Source organism: Eretmochelys imbricata, chromosome 7, assembly GCF_965152235.1.
Source record: "Eretmochelys imbricata isolate rEreImb1 chromosome 7, rEreImb1.hap1, whole genome shotgun sequence".
Taxonomy (NCBI): Eukaryota; Metazoa; Chordata; order Testudines; family Cheloniidae; genus Eretmochelys; species Eretmochelys imbricata.
This window is the reverse complement of record NC_135578.1, coordinates 67,536,577-67,555,736: the sequence shown is the minus strand read 5'-3', so window position 1 is coordinate 67,555,736 and position 19,160 is coordinate 67,536,577. Positions and strand designations below refer to the sequence as shown.

Here is a 19,160-nt window from a genome sequence, read left to right as displayed (position 1 = left end):
GAGTATGCATTCATGGTTCTAGCCACCATCCAGGGGCAGGATGCTGGTGAATCATTTTTTCTTTTGAACACTTGGCTTTGAACTATAGCGGAAGGCATATGGGAAGTACTTCTGTGGTGCTCGAGTTCAGGAATGCAAGACCCAGATATATGGAAGTGACTACTTCCATGGCATTTACTGTAACACCAAAGCCAAATAACGCACCCTGCTCTCTCCAGGATGTGGCTGTTGTGGATTAGTGAGCGTCCTGCCTTTTCACAGTAGCTCTGCTGCAGGGCAGAATTAGGAAAAGACTGAAGGCCTGTCTACACTCAGAACATCACAGAGGCTGCAGCGCTTCAAAGTAGACAGTACTTATGCCAATGGGCAGACCTCTCCTGTCCACCTCCCTGAAAGGCGGTAGCTCGGTCGACAGAAGTCAACCTAGTGCTGTCTACACAGGGACTTGTACTGTCTTAACAATGCCTCTCAAGGGTGTGGATTTTTCACACCCCTGTGCCATGTAGTTATGCTGACTTTTCTAGTGTAGACCAGGCCTGAGCATTACCAACCCAGAGACAGATTCTGACGCCCTTATTTACATTAAGTAGCACCTTACTCCACGAGCAGTCCATTGAAATCAAGGTGGTCCATTCATAAATGAATGACATTCAATAATTAACATTAAAATAGTTTAATGGTTGCTTGCAGAGCATGCTGTATGGATGTAACTGCATGGAAATACTAAGGGGACAGTTCTCCAATAGATTTACGCCCCCCCCCAAATAATAATTTATAACTTCTATTTATATGCATTTCCAAATGATAAGAGGTCATATTAATATTTTTCCCCTTGTCTTTTCAATAGCAAGTTCAATTTATTCCAAGGCATGTTTCAGATATTGTCTTTTGACTAAATGTTTGTAGGTACTGCATAGATAACTATCCTCCAGTTCCATTTTAGATCTGATGAGACCTCCAGAAACTCACTTCTCTCTCTCACCAGATCCCTTCAAACTTGATTTCTGCCTTTTTTTCTCCTTCTGTCCCATAATTCGAAAGAGTTTTTTCTTGGCTTCCTTTTGCCTCTTAAATTTCTCTTCCTCCTCCTTGTTCTTCCTTTTGAGGTAATCTTTACGGTGCTGATGATGGTTTAATTTGGCCTTCTTTATTTTGTAGCTATGCACAGTACCCAAAGCAGTAAGTAGGGCTGATATCTGGTTGAAAGAGAAAACAAACAGTTAAATATACAAATAGTTACATTTGAGGTGAGCCACAGAACAGTTCCCAAAAGAAAGAACAAATTTAACCCCTGGGGAACCATGAGTTAAAGATATTATTTAATGAACAGTGTCAGGATCCGAGATACTGGGCAAATCACTTACTCTCACTGTGACTCTGTTTCACACCTTTGTAAAATGGGGATAATTACCATGCCTAATCCTAGGAACATTAAGAGGCTTACTTATTATTTATGAAGCTATTTTGAGATCCTTGCATTGAAGGTATTATTGAAAAGTGTTGTGCATCATTATTATTATTATTATTATTATTAAGATTATTTAATGTTACAGGAAGGCTAAACTGAGGTTTACATCCTCCCGTCCTTACAAACCCTCTATCTTTCCCCAAATCCTGCATCATCACAATTTCTTTATTTGTGTTCAAAGCCTCTCTTTACTATTAATAGATGACAAACGTAAGAGCAAAGAGAAGCAGGCAATTATATACCTAAAACTCCCATAACTGCACACCATTGACCTAAACATCTTGAGAATACTACGACTAAGACATACTAGGAGAATTGGGGAGACATACTTTTGTCATACATGATCTAGTACAACAATTCCTAGCAACCATCTGCTCTGTAGTCTGCTCAGGACCAATTCAGCATAGAGCTCTGCTATGTACCACATACAGAGATGGAATGATGGCTGGAGGCAAGATATAATCTCAGGAACAAATTTTTGGCAATAGCTGCACATTTCAGTGATCCTAAAACTAAATTAAGAGTCATACATGATCCAAGCAACACAATCTTAAACAGGAAGAGTTAATTTCACAATAAAACATATTTACCTTCTTTTCATGAGGCTCCCTGATAACCGCTGGTCTCCACTGGTCCTTTGTAGGCTTAGCTTTCTTCTCATGATTCTTAGGCTTGTTCTTAAACGGCAGTGCCTTCTGGAGTGCTTTAGGAATGTGGAGCTTATTGAAATGCTTCTTCTCCCTCACTATTGGCTGAAAAAACAAATTTCACACACACGTAAGAGTCGTATTTCTATAACGTATTTCTATTTTTTCCTGTGCACATTTACATTTCAAATAAAATGAGTTCTCTGTCATTCTTGCCCTTGGCTGGGGATGACAGACATAGCAGAATGGTACAGGTGAACCTAAGGCTAAGGTTTTGTCATGGGTATTTTTAGTAAAAGTTATGGACAATAAAGAAAAATTAATGGAAGCCCATGACCTGTCCCTGACTTTTACTAAAAATATCCATGATAAAATGGGAAAGGGCTGGGCAGCTGAAAGGTGGCCGGGAGCTCCAGGGCCCCCACCACCCGTGGGGGCTCAGAGTTCCAGGGTCCCCCAGCCGAGGTGGTTGGGGAGCTAACTGCGTACCTCTGCCCCCGCCGCAGGGGCTGGGAAGTTGCAAGGTAGCCCCGTTGCCCATGGTGGCCTACAGCCTCAGGAGGCAAGGATACCTCACAACTCCCTGCCACTGCGGGAAGCTGTGGGACCCTGCAGCTCCCAGCCACCAGGGCTGAAGTCATGGAGGTCTTTGGAAGTCACGGATTCCGTGACTTTCATGACCTATGTGACAAAATTATAGCCTTAACTGTGTCTCATTACATCTTTTGGGTGAGATGTAAAACCAAAGGTCTTCTTATCACTTATAGGTCTTCAAAAAATCCTATGATGTGCTTTTAAGAGATTCTGGATATTAGCTTTGCCATCCAAGAAAAATGTCTTTGTGGTAATTAAGAAGTCTACCTATATTAATCCAATGCCATTTAATCGGGATGTCCCACTGGTTCTCCAATTTTTCATGGGTCACTTTGTAAACTCTCATTGATCCACCATCCAACTCATCACCTCGATCCCCCACAGCTTTTCTGCATACCACCCAAGAAGGGCCATGCCAGCTCTTCTGTGAGTGACGAGATGTACACATACACACACACACACACGTATATTGCACTTAATTTTACACTGATTTTAGGAGCAGCGGAGGCCACACACACATATTTTAACACATAGATTGCAAGAATATAGAAGATACCTTATAGAGAGAATCTTTGTTTTGCTTCAGTCTGATGCCCCGTTCATGCCTCAGTTGGCCAGTTGTCTTCATTCCTGTCCAAGTATCTTTCTCACCTGCTGGCTTCAGCAAGGATGTTACTGGGTTATAGAAGGCTGGGATGGAAACAGGATACCATGTCCGCATAAAGACAATATCTGAAAGGAAAGAACATGATCACTTAGCTTTTGACAATGTGGTTTACTGTATCCATGCTACAGATAGACATTTGAATAAGGAAGTCAACTGAACTGCAAACTGCACACTAAATTAACTTCTATTTTACAAGAGGAGCACTCTTCTTATCCTCAGTCTCTAGAAAAGGGGCGGGCAAACTTTTTGGCCTGAGGGCCACATTGGGTTTCCAAAATTGTACGGAGGGCTGGTTAGGGGAGGCTGTGCCTCCCCAAACAGCCATGCATGGCCTGGCCCCTGCCCCCTATCTGACCGCCTCCCTGCTTCTCGCCCCCTGATGGCCTCCCTGGGACTCCTGCCACATCCACTACCCCCTGCTCCCTGACCACCCCCGGACCCCCTTCCCCTGACTGCCCCCCCCCCGCCACTCCATCCAACCCCCCTCTCCTTCCTGACTGCCCCCCCCGGACCCCTACCCCCATTCAACCCCCCTGTTCCCCGCCCCCTGACCACCACCCCAAACTCCCCTGCCCTCTATCCAAGCTGAGCTGAGGCTGCGGGGGAGGGGGAACAGCAGGTGAGGGACCGGGGGCTACCCTCCCGAGCCAGGAGGGTCCCGCGGGCCGGATGTGGCCCACGGGCCATAGTTTGCCCATCTCTGCTCTAGAACATCAGGCAGAGCAATGCATGTATTAATACCTCTGGACTCCTCAAAACCTGCATACAAGTTCCCAAAGAGAAGCATATTCCTGAAGAGTCCCAAGTTCAGTATCACTGTACTAGATATTCCTACCTGATTAAAAAACATATAATGATCTATAGCAAAGGAGGTCACGTATAGATTGTGCCTATTAGTAGCAGCATATCCAAATAATTAGTCTTCCCTCTACATGCTTTTCAAAGCCAAACTATATGCTGCTATTATCTTCCAGGAGCACAAATTCAATATGGTGTAACTACAATCATATGAGAAAAGAGCATAGGGCACAGTGACCTGATGCACATATCATCCGACTGCAGTCCAGCAGGGAATCCCCAGCAGATCACTAAAAATTAAACATCTGCTTTGTCATCACACATCAGATGAGAGAAAACCCTCTGATTAAGGGCTATCTACTCTCCGCTGATTTATAATAAAAATCCCTTTCTAGCACTCACACCACTATATATAGCATATGCTTGAGTTTTCTACGCAAACAGAGTTCTAAATTCTCCAGAATACAGTTTACAAAATAAACTAACACTGAGGGCAGAAATAGGTCACCTAATAGACGTTCTTCATCTGTATTTCCTATTATTCTCAACAACAGCATAATTGAAAAGAACCAACATAAGTGAAACTCTTTATCACACACACATTCATCACCACATGTGATAAATAATCAAAAGATTCTGTTCTCTCTGAATTCACATTTAGGTTATTAGAGATTCAAGAATACAAATGGTGCTTCCATTCTTGGGGAAGGAGGAGAAAAGGCATGGGATGATAATCTCTTTTTTGGGGAATGCTGCTCACCACTCATCAGCAGCTTGTCTTCAAATGTTGCCCTGAAAGCCCCTTCGGGTTTTCTAAGAGCCTTTTTGATCTGTCCTCGAATACCACTCACAGTGCGAATGGCCGCCCCTTCAAATTTAGCCACTTCCAATGGAGAATTGAACATTCCCTGTGAAACACAAAGATTATAGATCATTTATTAAAGATGGCATGTTTATTATGAATAAAATACAATCCTACCACTCTCTACACAGACCTGTGTAGGCCACAAAAACACAATCATCCCCAAGTGGTTTATCATAAACAGGGAACTGAGATCATAAATTGTTGTTCTTAAATTTATACTGACACTGATCACATTAAGTATCTATGATAGTGATTATTTTTTTCTTCTAAGATAGCCATCTAACTGAAAACTATCTAATTTACACCATATAAATAGAGGTAAAATTTCTTAACAATAAATTCAGGTTTTCACCTTTGCACCCATCCATCTCAACCATGAACGAGTTAGAAAGCATCTGCCCATTTCTCCTTCAAAGATTTGTTTGCCATAACATAACATTTGGCAGGCATCTTGTAAGGTGTAACTGGCTTAAATCACTGGGAGGCGTGGGGGGGAGAGTATCTAATATAATGCAGCATTCTAGGACAAGAGTTTCTGCATTTATAAAATACAATAAATCAGTGGGATTACTCATGGTCTTAAAGTTAAGTGAGGGATTGAGTGCTTTGTTGGACTGGGTGCAGAGTGCTCAGCAACTTGCAGGCTCAAGCCCCAAATCGCCTAACCTAAAGCTCTGTTTAAGGTGGCCTGCAGGCTTCACCAAAGCTGTTTGGCTCATTGGAAACTCAGTATTACACCACCTCCTCCCCCAGCTAGCTCCACAACTGTACAGGAAGTCTTAATTTCTGCAGGAGCTCAGTTTCCATCCCGCAGTTTGTAAATGCTATAGGATTAAACCCTGCTGGAGAAGGAAAAGACTGGGTTAACATACTGCTGAGATGGCAGACACTGGGGAAGCTGGCCAACTGATTATCCACACCCCACTTTTACGAAACCCTCTGGAAGACAGTACTGTATTTGGCACAACAGAGTTTAGAAGAGTGAGGTTTGGCTAATGGAGATCATAATAATTTATATTCCCTGTAAAATACTTTTACAAAACTTATTGAATATACTTTAAAAAAATGAGCAAAATTTCCATTACTTTAAAGAGACTGATGAACTGAGCCCCAAGTTGCATTTCTTTCCAACCTTCATTCTAGCACGATTACAGTACACACACATACCTTAATAAATGATGTGTTTTTGTAAATTTTAAATGGAAAACCAGTCAGCTTTAATTTCTTCACAACTGTTATGGATTTATCTAAATCAAGCACGACTCCTGTGGCAGCTATCCGGAAATCAGGCTGAAATATACAACGTATAGATGATTGATAGATCATTAAATGTGTATAACAACAATCCTACCGCCAGCGACTGAAGAACTCACTTGACAGGTACTATTTCATTACATGCCATAGCCAGAGTTCACAGACTTTACAACTAACAGTAGCGCTGCAGCATGGCAAACTAAAATCAACTTCATGAAAACTGGCTGAGTTACTGCCAATGTCATATCCCTAGCACCCATTAATGAGCTATTTGGAATGGCTATTCAAATTAATTTTAAAGTCATCTTTAAGATTTTTTCCCCCCATTTTCTACTCTACTCTGCACTCTGTTTCTTCATGAAAAAGAATTTTACACGCACACACATGCAGAATGGCTCAGAGCAAAGGGACTTTGTGTGTATTGTAATAGCAATCATACCTCTCTTGTTGAGACAGTATGAAGATATCCTTTAAATATTTAAAAACCAAAGAGGAAGGCCATATAAAAGAAGACACACATGCACTTCTCTTAGGGCTGGGTTAAGGGTTAACAAAACAACCACTCAAGAGATACTACCTGGCTAGCCAGGGAGCGATCGGCATTCCTTAATATGTGGTGTAAGTGCAAACAAGTGTACGTACATTAAAGGAACGTCTACACTTGGAGCTAGGGTTGTGATTCCCACCTCACAGATATACTTGCACAAGCTCTCATGGAGCTAGCATGCTAAAAATAGCAACATAGGCTAGCTGTGCCTAGAATGAACTCGGCTGATTCCTGTGGGTACATACTTGGCCCTGCTAAGTTCCTGTGGCTACACTACTCATTTTTAGCATGCTAGGTCAGCAAGAGCTAGCACATGTATGCGTGTGTGTGTGTGCTGGGAATCACAACTCTAGTTCTAAGTCAGGGGTTTCCAAACCTTTTGCCTGCGTGACCCCATTTTGAAACTTACTCTTTCCTATAACCCCAGGCAGCAACATAGCAGCCAAAAACATCCAAGGAATTTACACATTAAGCATCTTATTTAATGCTCTCTCATGTGACACATGGGCTTGCGAGTTGAAACACAGCTTCTCAAAGTTTGGTGGCGTGGTGGAAATTGCACCTCTAATTTCCAATGTGACGTCAAAGGTAGATTGATACCAGCCGATGGACACAAGTGTGCTGAACCCAGCTTCACACAAATATGTGCTTGTGAATAGCACCATCAGTTTCACAATGTATGTTTGAGAGTGCAGGATATTCATTCTTGACAGTGAACAAGAACTGCAGGAGAGGAAGTTGGACATATGTTCCTCACAAGAATCAATCACAGGAAATTTCGATGAGCTATTTGATTTCAGCTGCTGGCAAGTCCATGGCATCAGGCTTGCACTGAAAGGACAATTATACTTTGTCATATCCAAGTCGTGGAAAAAGGATGAAAACTGTTCCTCCAGCTGGCTGAGATGCTCAGACATCACCTGTGTGGGAGGCAGAAAAATTACATTGTCAGATAGGAACTTGCAAAGCTGTGGGAAGAATTCATAGTTTGTCTTCAACAGATTATTCTTCCAGGAAACAATTTTCTTCGTGAATCCTGGGATTCTAATACTCAGCTGAAGGGTGTGGGTGTCCTTGCAGGTGTGTTTTCAATTAATTCAATTTCCCAAATGTGTCTGTGACATAGGCAAGAAGGCACATCTCCCTTTGGTCACAAAAAAAATCAAATAATTCACTCTTTTTGCAGTCTATTGCATGAGCATGCAGCTCGTCTCTCAGTTGAAAAAATCATCCCAGTACTTTTCCTCTCGAGAACCATAAACTTCAGTGTGGAACAACAGCACATCATGATCAGACCCTATTTCTTTATACAGTTTTGCAGAGAGATGCGAGCCTTGATGTAGTTCACAATAGATGAGACCTGCTGCAAAAGTTCACCTTGCTCTGGACTCAAAAGAGTTTTAGACGCCAGTTGTTCTCTGTGAATTATGCAATGAATCCACATAGCAGACAGCAACTTTCTTTACCGAGGCGCACAGACCTGCTTTGTGGCCTGCCATAGCTGGAGCTCCATCTGTGGAAAAGCCCACCATGCGATCACATGGTATATTTTTGTCTTGCATGTAGCACATCAAACATTGTATCTCATGTCCGGGAAGAGGGAGACAGAACAGAAGGTCTTCAAGATCTGCACCCTCCCATGCCAATTTCTTGGCTTTTGAGAAATGCACTCATGCCACTCAGTGCTCACATCAACTTGAAGAGCAAAAGCATCCGTGTTTTCTGGATGCTCCAGCCATGTGTTTTCCTGATCTGCTGCTATCACTTCAAAAGCATGCTGAAGTGAAGGATTGGAGAGTGGTATGGCTCAGATTGTTTGCCTTGTTTTCTCTGCACATTATGTTCACTATATCAATTGCAGCTCGCAAAATCAAAGTCACTCCAATTGTGTGAGGCTTCTTGGTCCGTGTGATGTCGTAACTCCCCTCAAATGCCTTTTGAGCTTGGTCAGAGATGGACATGGCTCTCTCGAATTGCACGTGTTGATGGGAAAGTTCTTTCTGGAGCGGGACAAATGACCTTGGTTTTCCTATGCGGTCCTTGTGAAGAGTTTCCAAGTGTCGTTTAAGTTTATTAGGCTTCATGCTTTCACAAGATAACACTGTGTAACACAACAGGCATTTTGGCCTTTCTTCGTTCTTGACTAAAACACTGGTGACGCCATAATTAAAGAAAGCCTCACATTTGTGAGCACTTTTCTTGGTTTCTTGTTTTTTGTTCATAACTGCATCACTAGACTCACTACTGAAGGTTGAAGCAGATACTATGCATAAAAATGAGTCCATTGTGCTTCTTACCACAGAGCAGAAAGAGGAATTCACTGTTAAGCACATGAGGCCAGGACTTAGGAAAGCCACATGTGGTGAAACTAGGGCAGCACAGAGACAGTGACTTACAATGATTCTTTATCCTTCAGTGCCAACAGGGTGCTCAGAGTGGCATAAAAGAAGATAAACTCCCTAAGGTAGGGCCCATACAAGCCACTGCCGATTTCCAACTCAGAAAAGGCTAGCGCAGGCTCCTACCAGCTTGAGAAGAAAGGATGCTCTGTTGATGAGGCTGCTGCCCACAGATAAGGATCTTCTGCATTCAAGTCCCTCAGCTGGATGCTTGCACAGCTGGATGGTGCAAATGCCCAAATTGGCATCCGCAGAGCCACCTCCGCATACGCAATATGTCTGGACCTGCTCCACAAATGCCGCACCAGGAGGCATCTGATCTACAAAACGGCATTCTTCTGGTGAAGCACCTATGAAGCGGGTCTGGAGACATTTGGGGGCAGATGGTATCGTCTTGCAGGCTGAAACTGATCCCCTGGACCTGCAACTCCATCTACTGATGGTGCAACCCACAGTTGGGAACCTGTGCTCTAAGTGTTACACACAGCCTAAATGTATACACAACAAAAAACGTACTTTAATATAGTATGCCCACCATCATTGATAAAAATGTTGAAGGGACACCTGTAATATTTTTGGCAAACAGGATTTCAGATCAATCACAGTGCAGGAAAGAAACTCTTGCATTAGGTATGTCACTGCCTTTCAGTTAATCTGGTCTCACTATAATGAGGTTATCCTATACAGTTGGAATATCAGCCCAGCAGGAGTAGGAATACATCCCTCCATACAAACCTTTATCAAATGAAGTATCTATCTAGCTTCTTCTCTAGGTCTTCATCCCATGCTCATCATCACAGTATCTGAGTGCCTTACAAATTTTAAAAGATTCTCTAAGAGCCTGTCATATCCTTGTTTAAACGTACGTAAGCTTTCAAAAAAATTCACTGTTTGATACAATGATCTACAGAAAGAACCAAGTAACATTTTGTGATAATAAACCTACCGTTGTGCCACTGACTGACTGAATTGCCAAAAATCCTGTCCCTTGGGGAGTGATGGGGCCTAAAAGCAAAATTGAAAAAACAAATGACGACGTGTTTGGCTAACCAACAACTGGCTATTGTTTAAAGGTGGTCTCAGAATGCTGAAATAATATTAGTATGTTCAGAATTATGTATTCTAGATCCCCCACCAAAAAAAATAAGACGGTTAAACTAGCCATTCAGCACATTACTCACATAAATAGTCCCACTTTGAAGTGAATGGAATTACTTGTGTGAGTGAAGTAACTCCCACAAGCAAGTGTTTGCAGGACTGGGTCCTTAACATGTTCTCTCTTTCTGGACATATAGTCACCAGTTCCTCCTTGATGCAATATCCCAGCAGGCTGATCAGAATTTGACTGGAACCCTGCATGAAGGAGTTAGTTCCCTCTCGACCTCCCTTCTCTCTCTTAACCATACTGCACATTTGTTAATTCTTAGTATTATTTTATATCCTATGGGGAATAAACATTTGTTTTAAGTGATTCTCTCTTTCCCCAAAGTGATCAGCTGGTTATTTGTATAGGAAATTCCTAATGCCTCCTCTAAGGCTAGGGAGTTTTGCAGTTCACCATGTGGCTGTAGATTGTAAATCTGAATAAAATCCTTACCCCAAAACGTTGCTCCACAATGCATATGTTGTGGTGAATACTTAAGAAGCCTATGACGACCATTATGATCTTCAATATAGTACATAGGGATAGTCTGAAATCGCCTCCACCCCAAGGAGAAGATGATAGGGTCCCGTGTTTTAAGTATCTTCTTATACCAACGATGTTTTTTCAGACGTAACTAGTTAAAAGAAAAGACTGACAATATTAAAAGCACAGCATTAGGCCTAATATCAGTGATTATTGAAGCAATCTCCATCCTTCCTAAATGCTTGTTTAACAACCAAAGAACTTTATTTTTTTTTTTAAAACATGTCTATTCATGATGGTCAGGGTGACTTAAAATAGCTGGCATTTCATCTATTTAAAATTTTTAAAAACTGTGTGTATACAATATACATACACACACATCTATCTATCCCCTTTCCCAAACCTCTGATTGTAATTTGCCTTATTTAGACTTTGTCTACACTAGAACTTTTGTTGGTCGAGGTGTGAAAAAACACCCCACTGAGCGACAAAAGTTTCACTGACAAAAGCATTGGTGTGGACAGCGCTATGTCAGTAGGAGATGCTCTCCCACCTACATGGCTACCGCCACTCGTCGGGGTGGTTTAATTATGCCAGCAGAAGAGTTCTCTCCCTCTGGTATACAGCAGCTACACGGGAGACCTTACAGCTGTGCCACTGTAAGGTCTGTAGCATAGACAAAGCCTTAGATTATAGACCCTAGGGAACCACAAATGTCTTTGCATGAGCTTGTTCAGCAACTAGGATGATGGGAGGAGGGGCCTCTTTGTGCGAATGTAATATAAATATCAAAATAACAATATTGATAACATTTTCCTTCTGATCATCAAACCTGCATTAAAATATTAAAACAGGATAGCAGCCAAGTTACAATCTCAAACATTGGACTTTTAAATTAACCATGCCAAAAGCCCTCTCTTTTTTCAGCACAAGGACCTTCAGACAAAGGATCTCCCTCAATTTTTTTTAGCTATTAGTTACATTTGCCAAATAGGAAATAAAAACAAACAGCAATACCATGCCTACTGAAACACAGCTGTACCACCATCCACAGCACACACAGCTTTGGCTCCATACCTGTACATATCCCACATTTCCTTCGCTGTTGCCTAAACCACCCAGGATAATTGGATAGTGAGGGTCAAAATTAAGCACAAATTCACATGGGATATTCTCAATCTCTATTCGAACATACATCCCAGGGCGGAAGCCCTCATACTGAACTCTGGATTCATCATCCTGGTCTTCAAATTCAGCCCGATTAAGCTACGGGAGAAAGACGGGGGAAAAGTTTTAATGGGTAGAAAATGGAACATGAAAAACCATGTATGAACAAGGCTTGTGCAGAAGGTTTCAGTTTTACTTGAAAAGCAAATTAATGTTTAATTTACATGGTATCTGTCTGGATAGCCCGAATAGTTCTAGTAACTTACTTCAGAGTAACAGATGTCTGCCACCACAAATTCTTTCCTTTGCAGTTCCCTTTAGGAAACAGCAGATCCAGCTTTACACAGGAAAGTCCAAAACACATCTGGGCATACTGCTCTACCCTGAGTACAGTGCCCAGAAGAAACAAGTGACTTTTTGGACAGATCCTTAGAATACTGAATTTAGGGTAAAATTTCAAGAAGTGCCTAAATGATCGGGGCACCAAAATCAGTTTTGAAAATGGGATGTGAGCTTCTAAATCTAAGCATTTGTGAAATATTTTTACCTTAAGTGCCCGAGAGGAGGGCCCTATCTTTATCTGTGAGATGCTATGTGTACCTAAGATTCTATGTAATTAAAAAAAGATCCTTGTAACTAACAGGAGGGTTCTTTCCCGCTGTTTTTGTACTGCTAGGAACATCTATATTTTGCTAGGCCACTACTGATTGTTCTGGATGCTGTTTGTGCAGATGTTGGAATCTAACATATAGGATAAATCCTGTGGCTCAAGTACATTTCTGAAGTCTTTGGATTTCTCCAATTTACTTGGACTCTCTCTCTCTCTCTGGCAATACACTGTGATGGCAATACACTGCTTAAGGATCACTATAATACATGTTTCCCTAACAGGCCTTTAGTGCAGGAGCTCTAAATTGGCTCATTCTTTTCCTGGAAGAGGCTTGTTTACATTTTAAGTGTTCTTATGCAAGCACATGGGAACACAAGGTCTTGTTGTTTGGTACTTATGTCAGAGGTTAATGCAAACCTGTACAACTGAGTTAATGGCTAATCTGAGCAAGATTTTGTTAGATAAGAGGGTGGTGTACACTGTGGGTCTCTTTTTTTTTTTTTTAAATAACCTTACACTATGATATACATCAGCAAGGTTCTTCAGAAAGATGTCAGTGCAATACAAAAAGCTATATTAAAAACCACATTCAGGGTTTCATTTAACAACTAAACATTGCAGCAGAGTTACCAGCTCAAATTGTCTCTCAAATGTCTTTGAAAATTCTCACCACACAACTGGAACAGGGATTTTCAAACTTTTCAAGTGTGGAATACATTCTGATGTACACTTTGCCTTGTGGACACTTACTTACTCACTTGTGATGCCTTAATAGCCATATGGCAACCACAGCAATTGCTTAAAAGAAAAAGTAATTATTAGCTAAATATTTTTACCTGTAGTCAGTGCAATAAAGATTTTGACCTCTTTAAATCACAGACTACACTTGATTTTAATTTCATCTCCCCTTCTCATCTGATATTTCTTTCCATTGAAAACACCTGCCATGAGACCACCTCGCTCTCTGCTCCACGGATCACAGCTTGGGAACCCCTGAACAGCTAACATTTACACAGTAGCTTTAGGTGAGTGCCACATTTTAGTAGCAATAATGACTCAATAAGTCAATTAAAAAGAAGAGCTTCAAAAGAATTAGTATTTTGTTTTTTTTTAAAACGGTAATGGAATCACACTATTCACCAATTAAAAAACTCCCTCTAAACATATGGTGTTTTGCACATAAATGTTGAAGAGCTATCAGTGGCTGCTGAATCTAAGGGCTTGTCTACACTGGCACTTTACAGCTCAGCAAATTTCTTGCTCAGGGGTGTGAAAAAACACCCCCGAGTGCTGCAAGTTTCAGCATTGTAAAGTGCCAGGGTCGACAGTGCACCAGTGGGAGCAGCTCTTTAACGTTGCCCGTGAAGATGTGCCCTAAGAGTCCCCCAGAGAAAGAGTGTGTGGTACTTAAGAAGCTTCATAGTCAGACAAATAGCCAAGTTGACAGCTTCTACCTGAGCTTGTTTCTGCATTTCCCCTTTGAGATCATCAAAGTATGTGGCATCCCCTTCATCATATTCAGCATCAAACATCTCCTTCAATTTGTGCTTCTTGTCCATGCGCTTTTGCTTCTCCTCCTCCTCTCCTGGTTTGGGTTCTTTTCCTTCTTTATCCTCTTCCTCCCCTTCACTTCCAGCCTAGAAAGAAAGACAAGTTTATCAAACAGCTTTTGAAAAGTTAGTTCACAAAATTCCTAGTCTGGCCAACATTTTATATACTACACCTACAGAACATGACAAGGAGCAACACAGGGTATGTTCGATACTACGGGCAGCAACTGCAGCTATACCGCTGTAGCACACCACAGGGTACGTTTCCTACATTGACAGGAGACGGTTTTCCATCAACGTAGGCAATCCACCTAAGTGCTGGTAGCTTAATCGAGACAAGAGTTCTTGCATTGACCTTAGCTGCATCTACAACAGTGGCTAGGTCACACACACCTGGGCACCACAGGCAGGTCAATCTAAATTTCAAGGGTAGACCAGGGGCTATTTAATAATGCAAATGGTGATAAACACAGCTTTTTATCCTAAAAAGATAAACTTTAATAATAATTCACCATATGGAGAAGAATGTCTTCCATAAGAAGTGGAAATGTGTTTCCATGGTGTCTCATTCCTTTTGTCCTCATTAGAAAGCTTTTCAAACCAATATTAAAATAAATGGTATTTTTATTGCTATGGATTGCATTTTTAATGTATGTCAAGTTACTTAGAGCTTGGAATTGGCATAATTTACCATGCCTAAGTTAAAATAAACATATTAATAAAGAAGACTGCATAAGAGTGGCCCAGGACTTGAATAATACACGAGTATTGCCCATCAGGAGTGAGGTACTATGCCAGAGATGATGGACTGGGGGAAGTTTGGACATGAATAACGCCCAGTTCAAGATGCTATGATTAGCAATAATTTCACAAATAAGCAACAACAACAAAAAAAACAGTGTAAAAAGAAAAAAAAACCTAATATTTGCAATATTTTGTATGTCTTCAACATTTGTCCTAAATAAATTTGGTCCCTATTACTACAGATTAGCTCATGATTCCATTGTCAACCGAATTCACATACCCGTCCAGAACACTGAATGAGCCTATACTTAAACTTCTTAACTTTTTATTTCCTGGTTTTCAAAGGTCTAAGGATAGGTGCACTGATGCTCTGGAAGGGTAAAAGGCACTGCCAGTGAATCTTAATTCTCCACTAACAAAGTTTTGGAGCAGTGAATTTTCCTTGTTTTTTTTAGTAGGTGGTGACACTGAGAGGACCATGATTGTGGGGGCGGGGAGGGCATAAGAAGGCTTCCTTGTAAACTTACTCCCACTCAGCTACCAGCTGTGCCTGTCTCCTGTCCCTTCCAGTAGGGCTGGAGAAGCCATGGGAAAAAGAGAGAAGGTGGTGACTGATGGGCTATGAAGAGCACGTCTACCAGCAGGACGCAGCAAAACAGAGTGGAGGGAGCCCCAGACTCCTCTTTAGAGGGAAGGCGCTCTGCACAACCTTCTGCAGCAGAGGTATGAAATGGTTCAGTCATCTCAGTGGGATTTCTCAAATCAATGAGAACACCTCATGAAGATGAACAAAAGCTGATATAATAGCTCTGAGCACTTTTGTCATAGACTGACCCATTCATCTTAAAGTACCTTCTCCTCTCCCTTCCCTCAAAGTCTATCTCAGTTCCTATTGTGGAATACCAATTTCCCAGACAATTTTGCTTTGCAGGTAAGCTTTAGAAAATTTTCATTACTGCAGTCAGCTCTTTATCTGAAATCAATCCTGAGCAGATGATACCAGTTTGGGACGGATCAGAGCCATAGTTTGAGGCTCAAGTGTGTACAGGAAAAACTAAGTAATATTTTCATGCCATGCATTTTTTAAGGGAGCTGTCTCTCAGAAACCCCTTGTTCAAACAACCTCAAATTAGAACCACACACCATGAGGCACAGTAATTTGCAAATAAGTGTGTACATTTCTGAGTATTTAGAAAAATCGCATTTTAAACAATAAGCTAGTCTCATCCTTACCCATTGTGGAGCTACTGCCTCACTATGATAGCAAGGTGCTTTTCCCAGTATCTCTCTCTATATTGCTCAACAAAGAACAACTCAGGCAGGTTTAAACAGAAGTAATAGGATGAAATTAAGCAAAGAACAAATTAGGCTGAATATCAGAAAAATACATATACAACAGTAAGATCTATGAGACAGTGGAATAGTCCCGCCAAAGAAAGGGTGGAAGCTCATGGTTTGAAGTCACCAGAGAATATACTGTCGGGAACAATCTTGTACTAGTCAGGGTTAGGTGGGCCAAATTTTTTTTTTCTTCCCAATTTCTATGATTCCATGAAAGATCAAACACTGGGTGAAATTCATCCTCCTGGGGCTAGCACAAGGCCTCATCACCAATTAGGTGCCACACTAGCCCTCAAAAAAGGGCTGGCTTTCTGTAAAAAGGTGAATGTCACCAACACACAGGTACACTCTACATTACTATGCCTGGCAAAATTAGAAAGCCCTATTGAGGGCAAAGTTAAAAGCAACATATCACCAACATAATACAAATATTTTCCCATAATTATTACTGAAACTAAGTTTACAATTGTGCCCTTTCCCCCAAAATATATATTGCACTGAAAGCATGCAGGCCTGATCTACCCTAGAAAATTAAGTCAGCTCAACTACGTCATTCAGGGTGTGAAAAAGCCACACTTCTGACTGGAGTAGTTAAGCCAACCTAACCCGCACTGCAGATAGCACTAGATCGACAAAAGAATTACCTATACTGATGGGAGAACCCCCCCGTTGGTGTAGGTAGAGTCTACACTGAAACGCTGGAGTGGCACAGCTGTGCCTCTGGAGCATTTCAAGTGTGGACAAGCCCATAGACTAGGGCATGTTACACAGCAGCATTTAACACTACAGCATAAATTCACGTATATATCTTTTGTCTGAGATCCACCCTAATCTTCCATTTGTTTTCCTCTATTTTATGACAGTACTTCGGAAAGATTACATGAAAATACAAGTTATTAGCAGTCAGGATCATGTTCAACTTGTACCATGCATCACAAACTTGATTTTCAGACCCAGCAAGTGGATCAAGCCTGCCCTCTACTGTTAACTATGGTAAATTGATTTCTGCTCCCCCACAATTATGAGCTCCATGTAAAGAATAATATAGTTTATTAGATCCCCTAAAATTAAAAGCACATCTGATCCTAATGAAAATAAAAGAAAGGAAACTTTATCTATTTCATTCCAGTCCCTCAGATACCAAAATGTTCTCTTCATTACAGCAGCCTTGTTTCTACTGATTTATGAGCAACTTTCCAGTTGGGATCCTGAGCTGAAGGATGTTCGAAACAGAACAACCCACCACACAGAGAGAAACACACTAAATAAGAGCAGCTGATGAACAATCAAGCTAGAGATCATACCTCATCTCCTTCTGCTGGTGGTTTTCCTTTGTGCACAACCCCTGTTTCTAGGTCTTCAAAATCACCATACAGTTCTTCTGTAAATAGAGCAGCCAAGAAATCCGCAAGTTAGCAACATTTTTGCACTGCTCTGTAACACTTCTAAGCGCTTGTATTTTGTGCATATTTTTCTCACTAATACTTCACATTTTGATTGCTGTACAGATTTATCACATTTTCTTCCCACATTCTGTAGAAAACGAGTGGCAGCCCAGCTTTTCAGTAGCTCTTCCTTTTTCCTTTCAGTAATGGACCATCAGCAACTTTCTTCACACATTTCCAGCGCCTCAAAATTCAAGTGAAGTTCTAGCAAAGCCCACATGCCTTGTCTCCCTGCATCTCTCAGAGTGAAAGCCACACAGGTGGAAAGAGTGAAACAATTCTTAATTTTGACAGCCCCCTCTCATTATCTCTGACTCAGCACTGCCCACTAATTTATTAGCACAGCAACCTGGGCTCCAGCTTCCGTCAGATGTGGAGGCAAAGACTGCAGGGAGAGCAAAAATCTAAAATGGATCCAGTAATTTCAGAAAGTTGAAAAATAAATGGAAGTTTGCTCTACAAAAGTTATCAATATTCAAACAGTTTGCTTTGGAGATAATATAATCATATTTGAAATTAAAAACAGTATCTCCATAAATTCGCCAACACTAAAATCCCAACTTTTCAGCAAAACTAAGAGACAAGACTTACTTACTGCAAATAGGATTTCTGTACATTTCAATCCCATCTGTACAAAAGGAACAGCTAAGCACACCTACAAAACTGAAAGCTGATTATCTATGAGGGCTTGGCTACACTTGCAAGTTAGAGCACATAAAAGCAGCCCCGAGAGCCCTAGCTCACTACTGGTCCACACTGGCAAGGCACATAGAGAGCTCTGACTTCACGGTTAGAGCTCTCCTGGAACTCCACCTCGGTAAGAGGATTAACACTTGTTGTGCCTTGGCTAAAACGCCCAGGCGCCCTGTGAACAAGGTGTTGCATTACTGAGCTCTGATCAGCCTCTGGAAACATCCCATAATCCCCTTAAATCAAGTGGCCACTCTTCTCATTGTTTTGGAATCGCTGCAGGAATGCGATATGCCCTTTGAAAGCTCTGTTTCTGACAACCAGCTGCTTATCTGCTCCGAGACAAAGCAACCATTACCTGTGGAATGCTGTTTTTGAGAGAGCGAGGGGGGGTGGGGGGGATGATCTGCCGCTGTCTGAATTTACAAGACAGCATGCTGATATGCTCTCCACCCCCCCCCAAACACAACACACTCCCTGTCACACTCCACCTCCCCCCCACCCCCCATTTGAAAAGCACGTTGCAGCCAATGCACTTGTAGCTATCAGTGTGGACAGATTGTAGCGCTTTCCCTACTGCATTCTACGAAGGCTGGTTTAACTCAAAGCGCTCTACATCTGCAAGTGTAGCCATGCCCTGAGTGGAAGCCAACCAGCCTTGAGTGGGGATTCTATTTTCTATTCTATATGATAGACAGATTCTATATTCAAAGAGCGTAAACTGTTCCCTCTCTCAAACTGCTATTT

General features: G+C 41.6%; 1 protein-coding gene across 4 annotated transcripts in view; it reads right to left on the bottom strand.

Moving 5' to 3' along the window:
• Nucleotides 1–657: 657 nt before the first annotated feature.
• BMS1 (BMS1 ribosome biogenesis factor) overlaps nt 658–19,160 on the bottom strand; it is a 39,784-nt gene continuing 21,281 nt past the window's right edge. For all 4 annotated transcript variants that reach the window (XM_077821799.1, XM_077821797.1, XM_077821801.1 and 1 more), the window contains exons 14-23: nt 17,583–17,659; nt 14,098–14,280; nt 11,944–12,132; nt 10,837–11,017; nt 10,186–10,244; nt 6,207–6,329; nt 4,935–5,082; nt 3,266–3,441; nt 2,059–2,220; nt 658–1,196 (exon numbers count right to left, since the gene is read on the bottom strand). In XM_077821799.1, the coding sequence (XP_077677925.1) occupies nt 966–1,196; nt 2,059–2,220; nt 3,266–3,441; nt 4,935–5,082; nt 6,207–6,329; nt 10,186–10,244; nt 10,837–11,017; nt 11,944–12,132; nt 14,098–14,280; nt 17,583–17,659 (1,529 nt within the window). In that variant the 3' untranslated portion in view covers nt 658–965. The remainder of the gene's footprint in view (nt 1,197–2,058; nt 2,221–3,265; nt 3,442–4,934; nt 5,083–6,206; nt 6,330–10,185; nt 10,245–10,836; nt 11,018–11,943; nt 12,133–14,097; nt 14,281–17,582; nt 17,660–19,160) is intronic.